General features: G+C 45.2%; 1 protein-coding gene across 1 annotated transcript; it reads right to left on the minus strand.

Annotated features, from left to right (window-relative positions):
- Positions 1-266: 266 nt before the first annotated feature.
- On the minus strand, positions 267-8,545 carry PTGDR (prostaglandin D2 receptor). The gene is made up of 2 exons (XM_028100882.2): positions 7,677-8,545; positions 267-606 (listed from the first exon to the last, which is right to left on the minus strand). The coding sequence occupies exons 1-2, from the start codon at positions 8,511-8,513 to the stop codon at positions 367-369; spliced, it is 1,077 nt and encodes a 358-aa protein (XP_027956683.2). The 5' UTR covers positions 8,514-8,545; the 3' UTR covers positions 267-366.
- Between the last annotated feature and the right edge of the window lie 684 nt (positions 8,546-9,229).

The following is a 9,229-nucleotide window of genomic DNA, read 5'->3' on the forward strand; positions in this document are numbered from 1 at the left end:
TAAAAAATTAGGGACACCAGAGGTCTCTAGACCTCTCTAACAAATTAGGGACACCAAGCACAAACGTTGGAACAATTAATATCATCCTATCATCACTTTAAGACTTTTAACATTGGTTACAATATATGAAATTGTAGTTGCTGTTAACAAGTCGAAATGAAAACATCTACTGTACTGGCTCATGAATATAGAGTGACTGCACATTGTTAAAGATGTTATCAAATAGTTTTGAAAATACATTTAGATGTTTTGTTATAGGAGATAACTTTTAAAATGTAAGGTTTTTGTTTTTTTTTTTAACATGGTTCTTTGACAGAAAATGTAACATACTCCTCAGCTTACCAGAGACTGGGTGGTAAAACAGTGTCACAGACTGGACTCCATGTTAGTTTGACAGGAATTGCTGGGGCAATTTCTGTACATAAGAGGCCTTATGAAAATCTTGTGAAAAAACATCCGAAATACTGGTGTTCTGAAAATTATGAAAATCCAAGGGTCCACAATGGAGATTACAGATAGAAAACGCAAGGCTCGGAGGTCTTCCATTTCTTCAGAGGTTCCATCTTTCTCATGGACAGTTTTAAATGCTCCATAGTAAGCGCGATACTGTTTTAAAGAAAAACATCCCATTATGATATTGAAAGGTTGATGACAGAAATAAATGCACTTACCTTACTTTAGAAACATTAATTTCTTATGAACGTAGCAGCTTGGCTTGGAAGATTCGTTTTTGGTAAATGTATAAGCCGCAAAGGCCACTGCTGCGAATGAGGGCGAGTGAGGAGCCGAGCAGGTACAGGGCTGAGCTGAAGGCTCAGTGGAAGCGGGGTACTCCTGGGAGCCCGGGTCTCAGTCCCTGGAGGCTGTTCTGCCTGCTGTGAGGCTGCAGGGCTGGAGTCTCCAGGTCCCTCCACGCAGAGGAAGAGTTGAAGTGGGGCCAATCCAATCCACTGAATCTCTTATGAACAGGGTCAGCACACTCCCATAAACACAGAGGTTCTCTTTCCTCCAATTATCCTTTCTTTCTTCTGACTGCTTCCTGTCCTCTTATTAGCCCAGAAATAAGCCTTACTTGGTGAGACGCCATGTATATGGAGACAACAATGATACAGAAATTTTAATCAATGTGAGGAGACAGGAAATACTCCAGTGAGAGGACTGGAGGAGACTTAGAAAAGGACTTGTTTAACTCCTGTGAATTGCTTATTCTTAGGATAGATGGTTATTACCTTTACTGTGGTTGATGCCCTCTTTTCAGACTAGAACACACACACACACACACACACACACACACACACACACACAGAAATATAAGCCTACTTACTTGTGCCTGACCGCCCCTGTTGTCTTGATCTTCCTGAAGGTGTCAGGTCTCCTTGGAGCCCTGCAAACTGCCCCCTCACATGGCTTTTCCTGCCATTGAGCCAAAATGGCCAACATATCAGCTAGTACCACAGTTGCCTCCCACTCTGTTGGGGGCCAGCCATTCCGTTCCCCGTGCCTACTGAGATTCTAAATCCATAAGGGGACAAAATGGACTCTAATAGGACAGAAAATATGTAAACTCAACATTTGTGGAAGGGGATATGAATAACTGCCCAGACTAGACCCACTCGGGGAATCAAGGAATATGAGATGTGTTTTCCCATAATTGTTTCCTTACCTTTTACTCTCTTTTTTATAGAGCATTTCAGCAGGCTCAGACATTCCTGTCTACCCCACTTAAGAAGATATACTTGTGGGGCACCTGGGTGGCTCAGTCCGTTAAGCATCTGACTTGGGTGCAGGTCATGATCTCAGGGTCCTGGGATCGAGCCCCGTGTTGGGCTCCACATCAGCAAGGAGTCTGCTTGTCTCTTTCCCTTTCTCTCCGCCCGTCCCCCTGCTTGTACTCACTCTCTCTCAAATAAAATCTTTTAAATAAAGAAGATATACTCATATCTGAATGCCCTTTCCCATCATCAATTACTACTGACTAATAATAATAATAATGGCTAGTGCCCATGTAGAGCTTACTATATCCAGGCACTGTTCTAAGCATTTTATTCGTTAAATTTTTAAATATTTTTCTTAATTTATTTGAGAGAGAGAGTGAGAGAGAGCACAAGCAGGGTAAAGGGCAGAGGGAGAAGCAGACACCTCGCTAAGCAGGGAGCCCGATGTGGGACTCGTTTCCGGGACTCTGGAATCATGACCTGAGCCAAAGGGAGACGCTTAACCGACTGAGCCCCCCAGGCGCCCTAAGCATTTAATTTTAAAAACTTCTTTTTACCCTCACAAAAATCCTATGAAGTAAGGATGACCGTTATCGCCATTTTACAGATGTAGAAACTGAACATTTTACTTTAAAATCTTTTGGATTTTACATGCCTAAATCCTAGCTCTGTTCAAGGTCTGTCTCAAATACTACGCCCTTCAGGAAGCCTCTCTGAGATAGTGGCTAAGCCCAGTAGCTTTAGAATCTGACTATGGGGTTGGATGAAATCCCGTCACTGGCTGTGTGAAATCGGGCATATTATTCCATTTCCTCATCTACACAATGGGGATAATTGTACCTACCTTCCTTCCGTGACTGTTAGGAAGTCTGAATAAGATGGCATGAGTAGGACCTTGACAACAGGTCCTAGCACATAACAAGAACTCAAAAGTTTGTTATTATTTTATCAATTAGTAGTGATTCTCCTCTAAACTCCTTTATGGCCCCAATCACTCCATCCCTCACCCAGTATTACAGCTTATGTGGGCAGATGTAATATTTTTCTTATTTTATATCCCCACAATGAACTACAGTGTGTTGAATGTTGTAGGTACCAGCTGCATGCTGAATTTGGTTAATGGTTGCCAATACACTTAAGCTGATTTAAAAAGCAAATACTTTATGTAAGTTTGTTTTTACATTTGCTCCTTCTTCTTGAAAGTGAAGTACAGCAAAATATAATTCCAACTATTTCAGAATAGTTGATTAGTTGGGATGTGAATAATAAAATGACATCTACATAACCAAAATCATTTCATTTCTTTATAGTATTTATCCATGTCAATTCTATTGCATGTAGTTAGGTTATTTGTATTTTCAAGTCACTTGATTTATATTAGAAATGTGTTGTTCTATACCTGGCTTTTTAATTTTACTTTTATTTATTTTATTTTAGGTTTACTAAAAATGTGACAGAAATTAATTCATTTATGACAGTGATCAAAGTACATATTCTATTAATTCTGAAAAAGGTATCAATTTGAACTCAATTTAGACTTTCAAAAAATCTCTGTTGCTCAACACTATTCTCTAGAACACACTTTATAAACTGCTTCTGTCAAAGATGGCTAGATTAATGAATAACCTCAGAACATAGACCCCACATGTTTAAAGTAGTTCAATTTACACAGGGAATTGGCGTGAGAAGAGCTCCCTCTATTGGACTTAGGAGTCCATGAAAAAATGTTGCTGTTGTCAGTTTGCTGGAGACTCATGTAGCTGGACATCCCTGCTGAGGAGAGCTCTCTGGATTCTAATGCCCCTTCCATCCAGTTCATCCATCACAACAACCTCGACCTCATCCTCTGCTCTAGCCCTTTAAATCCACTTTCAACCCTCTTCCCTGGGCCCATGTTTTGCCCACCATCCCTTACGTATTTCTATCAGCTTCCTTTGAAAGGAGCATCACACTCAATCTTTTTGCCCACCAGAATGAAATACATACATGCAAGATGTCCTCCATCATGTCTCTGACTCCATGGATTCTGGTATATGCAATTACACAAGCTCATACTTACCTTTACCAGGCTTGTCAACCTCTCAAGCTCTTATGTCCAATCTCTCATTAGATCCCTCTCTCATCTATCTCTGCTCACCTACCATCCTCCAAAACGTCTCTAAGGTAAAATGATTTGTTTTTAAAGATTGTATTTATTTATTTGACAGAGAGAGACACAGCGAGAGAGGGAACACAAGTCGGGGGAGTGGGAGAGGGAGAAGCAGGCTTCCCGCTGATGCGGGGCTCGATCCCAGGACCCTGGGATCATGACCTGAGCTGAAGGCAGACGCTTAACGACTGAGCCACCCAGGCGCCCCGGTAAAATTAATTTTGATGAAAATATGTTATATGCATTAGAAAATGTGCTGCAAACAGCTTCTAAACCTCATCCCATATTCTATGTACTTTCTTCCTGAGAAGGTTTTCAAGTTGGAAATTTGGGAAAATTCAATTTGGGGAAGTATCTTGGTCTAATGCAACATTATAGCAAAACTAATTTAAAAAATCAAACTGCAAAATTAATTTAAAAGATCAAACCCCAACACACTTTTCATTGGCTTAATGAAATACAATATTCATGCTATGAGTAAGGTTTCTTCTTAAGGTTCTTTTCTCCAATATAGCCTTATTTTCCCCAGTCACTAGACCCAGAAGAGTGATTAGAAGAGTGATTTTCAAAGTGTGGGGGTTTCCAATACTCTGTCAGTGTGTCTTCAGAGTCAAAACTATTTTCATAAAACCGAAATTATGTGCCTTTTTCACTCACAGGTGTACAGTAAGTTTTACCAACATCATCACTCCCATGTGTAATGACATCATCACTCCCACGGCTAATGGAATATATAGTGAGTATTCTTGGGTTTTCTATACCTTTCTAAGGTAGTTGATTTGGGGTATACACATATGTACATTTTCAGAGACTGTTCTCAGTACTTCTGTGCTCTTAACATGCTTTTATCTGTTTTACCTGCTATAATCTCTATAATTGTATTATCATTCATTAACTCATTGTGAAAGCCCAAAGTTTTCCTTACACCTATGTGAAAACACAAGAAGTACATTTTGTTAAATTGTTTTGCAATAATGTTTAAAATTTCTCTTATTTTAAATTTCTAATATGATAAATACTGATAGATATAATCTACAAACATAAAAGTTCTTTGCATCCTAAATAATTTTTAAGAGTGAAAAGGGGTTCTTAGACCAAAAAATGTTAGAAAACCACTGCATTACAAAATAATGCTCACCGGGTGATGTCAGGAAGTGTTGAATCAATCACTATATTGTACAGCAAAAACTAATATTACACTGTATGTTAACTAACTGGAATTTAAATTTAAAATTTTATTTAAAAAGAAAATAATGCTATTTCCTGAGGAGATCATATTTCTTGGTTAATTTTCTATATCCAGCAGGCAATAATAATAAATGGAAATTATAATTAGGAATAATAGTACAAATTTTTGACGCCAGGCACCTGGTTAGGGGCTTTATATATATCAAATCTTCATAACTACCTTATAGGGCAAGTATGGTTATCCTTGTTACAGATCAGAGAACTGAGGTTAGGGGCGCCTGGGTGGCTCAGTTTTTAAGTGAATGCCTTTGGCTCAGGTCCTGATCCCCTGGGATCCAGCCTGGTGTCGGCTCCCTGCTCCGCAGGGAGCCTGCTTCTCCCTCTCCCACTCCCCCTGCTTGTGTTCCCTCTCTCGCTGTCCCTCTCTCTCTGTCAAATAAATAAATAAAGTCTTTTTAAAAAATAAAGAAAAGAAAACTGAAGTTAGAAAAGATAAATAAGCCACTATCACAGCTAGTAAGTGATAAAGGCTAATTCAAACCCATGTATTATGCTAAAGCCCTTATCTTTTCTAGAAAGTTTTAGTGAAGAATGCTGTCTGAGTTTCGTATCCTTGGAACATGACAGTTTTTTATAAAATCATTTTCAAATCCATTATTTCCTTCCATCCTCACAATCCCTTATAAGTTAGTTATTCAAGTTCCCTGAGAGACATGTCCAAACGCAATACTCTCGTATTATACTCTATTATGCTCTTTTCTGCATTATTATTACTAAGACACTCAAACTGAGGACATAATATCCATGCATTTGGCTACTGTCTGCTTTTACACAGCATAGGTGAGTAAGGCTATGAGTTTAGAGCAGGGGTATGCAAACATTCTCTGTAAAGAGCCCAAGAGTAAATATTTTAAGTTTTATAGATCAAGAGGCAAATGGTATTTGGTAGGTACTTTTATAACAAGAGAGAAAACACATTTTCACAACTTTCATTGGTGAAATTTAAAATGTAATAACAATTAAGTACTTTGGGGGTAATTCATGTCTACTATGGAGAAAAATCAAAGTCTTTTTTTTTTCTTGGAATAGTATTTGAGCTAGTTGGAGTTTAGAGTTCCTGTGCACTATCATCAAATTGATTTCAAAATCAGTTCATTTGCAAAAACTCTTAATTCCACCCACTGTACAAAAACAACAGCAGGATGGATTTGGACTGTGGGCTGTGGTTTGCCAACTCCTGCCTTAGAATGTGGTTCTTCCAGATGGGATCCCTGGACCAGCAGCTTTCACCTTAACTAGGAACTTGTTAAGAATAAGAATTCTTCAAAAACATCTGAACCAGAAACTCGGGGGGTGGGGGTGGGGCAGCCATCTGTGTTTTTAAAAGCCCTGCTGATGATTCCCAGCAGGCTAAAGTTTGAGAACCACTGCTAAATATCTGTGCCCATATCTTCTCTATTCATATAGATTTATTTATTCATTTTTGGGAATTCTGATCTTAACCCTGCATGATGATGCCACAGACAACTCTTTTCCCACACATTAAGGCCTTCGTTTAAGGACAATCACATTATATTTCACCTTTATGCAATCTTGAAAGTAACATCCAAAATTGCTGCATTGCCATAGGAAACTTAACATTCCTATTCACAGAAGTCTCAGCGTTCAAAGGCACTGAATTGGCAGTGAATTGATTTAAATGTTGTTCGTGTTGAACAAGTACACTGGGCCTGGGGGAGAGAAGCAACCCTCAGAAAGTCTTCTCAGCGTCAGCCGCTGCCAGAAGTCTCGGCCGGGATCCCAGGGGGAAATGCCTTCAAAACGACTGGGTAATTCCATCTCCACCACCACCCCCGTTAGTAAACTGAAACCCGAGATAATGACTTTCGTGTCACCTCGCTTGCCAAGACAGACACAAGACCTGTCAAGGCAGGTTATCCAAACGACCCACTGGCTGAACCGTACCTACACCCCTGCCTGTCCAGACAGCCTCTCCGCCTCTGTCGCCACCATCCTCCGCGGCCGCAGCACCAAGAACAGCAGCCGCCACGCCTCCAAGTTTCCGTACGAGTTTTTAAAAACTAAATCTCCTTTTAGTCTCTCACCTGTGCAAATCACCCTGGCATGAGTACACCTTCCCTTACTCTCTTCCCACGCCAGCACCTGGGGAAAAACGACCAGGTGCATTAGCCCATATCTGATGCCATTAAAATCATCGGCAAGTCTAAGAAATAAAACGTTACCTAGCCACCGGGAAAGAAGGGACTCGTACTGCCAAGGAGCAACCAAATTCTGCTCCTCGAAATTCTGAGGCGTAAAAACAACCCCGAGATCTTCCCAGAGGGAAGAAGAGAGGAGGGGGTGCTGCTAACCGGAGAGGTTTTGCGGGGCTAGGAAGACACCATCAGACTCGGTCTCTCCCTTCCCTGTTCGGGCTCAACAAACTCGGTTCCATGTCCTCGGGGCTGTGGAGGTAACCAGCTGTGGGGAGCGACACAACAAACCGTCCTGGCCCAGGGCGCAGCTCCTCCTGCTCGGCGTCCAGCACGCTCCCCCCTTCCCTCCCGCACCCGCCGCCGGCCACGCTCCAGTGCCCCCAGCCGCCTCGGCGCGAAGAGACTCACTATTAAAGGCAGGGAGCACATGGTGAAGAGCACGGTCATGAGGGCCAGCAGCAGCAGATGGTCCAGCTCCTCCAGGGGCTGCGCGGCCGCCTCCCTCTCGTCGGCGCCCGGCTCCACGCGGTCGCGAGGGCCGGAGCGCGGGCGCCGCCGGAGCCGCCGGTGCATCGCGTAGAGGTTGCGCATGGCGCTCAAGTTGCACAGCACGATGGCGAGGACCAGCAGTGCCATGAGGCTGGCGTAGAGCACTGAGTAGCCCAGCACCGACAACGAGCGCTCCTCGTGCACCATCTGGATGAAGCACCAGGTGCCGGGACAGTACTGCACGAACTTCCCGAAGCCCGCTAGGGGCAGCGCGCAGAAAGCCAGGCAGAAGGCGCCCACGACCGGCGCCACGAGCGCGCCGCGGCGCAGGGTGAAGTGCCGTCGGTAGAAAAAGGGGTGCCCCAAGGACAGCCAGCACTCCAGGGCCATGGCCAGGAGCTGCAACGTCGAGGCGAGCCCAAAGAAAGACATGAAGAAGGCGAAGGCTTGGCACAGCGAGCTGCCCGACGCGGGCGCCAGTCCCCACAGGCTCCGGTTCTGCGCGTAGGCGGCCAGCACGAAGGGGCTCACGAGGGATTTGCCCAGCAAGTCTGTGACCGTCAGGCCGCACACTAGCACGTAGAAGACCGAGGGCGGCGGGCGCGGCGGGCACGAGCCCAGCCCCGAGCGCGCCAGCAGCCCCAGGGCCAGCAGGTTGCCCAGGAGGCCGGCGCTGAAGAGCACCCCGCCCATCGTCGCCGAATTGCCCTTCTCCACCGAGGTGGTGTTGTGGCAGCGGTAGAGCGGCGGCCGCATGGCGGGCGGCTCAGCGGGCAGGAGCGCGGCTGCGGGAGGGCCAGGGCCCCGGCGTCTGCGTATGGGAACCCCCGGCGGCTCCGGACGAGAGGCTGCGCCGCAGAGGCAGCTCCGCTGGCACGGGGGTGTGAAGCACGGCAGGCGCCTCCTTTCTAAACTCTCGGGTCACACCCCGCCTCCCGGGGCGGGCCGCGCGGCCGAGTGCGCACCCCGCGCTACCATTGCGGGGCCCCCAGCAGCCGCGCAAAGATCTCCGCGCTGACCCGCGGGCCCTGAGGAGAGTCGAGCCCTCGCGCCCACCGTCGGAAAGAAAGAAACGTAGCCAGAGCCTGAGCACCCAAGGCCTGTCCTTCCTACGAGGCAAGAGAACTGCTGAAGTGGAGGGGAGATTAAGCCGCAGCCACTAGGGAGGAGAGGGGCGTGAGGAGGCGGTGGTGGCGGCGGAACTCTTGAGAGACGCGCGGAGGGGAGGCTGAGAAAAACCACTAGTTTCTGAATTCGTGGGGGTAAGGAGGGGTAAAGCTAACTCACATTTGCATAATACTTAAGCCTGAGCGCGCGCAGAGTCTTGCAGGTCCTTGCAAGCTGAACAATGATCTTTATTGTATGCGTGAAGAAAGTGAGACCTCGGCAGGTAAGCTGTCTTTGCCCAAGGTGACAGAGCCAGTAAGTGGTGGAAGTGGACCTCGAACCGGGATCTTGTATTTATAGAGTCC

The sequence above is a fragment of the Eumetopias jubatus genome, unplaced genomic scaffold, assembly GCF_037043125.1.
Source record: "Eumetopias jubatus isolate StellerSeaLion01/CBP00866 unplaced genomic scaffold, mEumJub1_p1.0 scaffold_7, whole genome shotgun sequence".
NCBI lineage: Eukaryota > Metazoa > Chordata > Mammalia > Carnivora > Otariidae > Eumetopias > Eumetopias jubatus.

Coding starts and splice junctions, on each gene's coding strand:
- PTGDR (XM_028100882.2), bottom strand. CDS start 8,513: ATGCGGCCGCCGCTCTACCGCTGCCACAACACCACCTCGGTGGAGAAG. Junction 607..7,676: donor TGTGCTCCCTGCCTTTAATA/GTGAGTCTCTTC, acceptor TCTTTAAAACAG/TATCGCGCTTACTATGGAGC.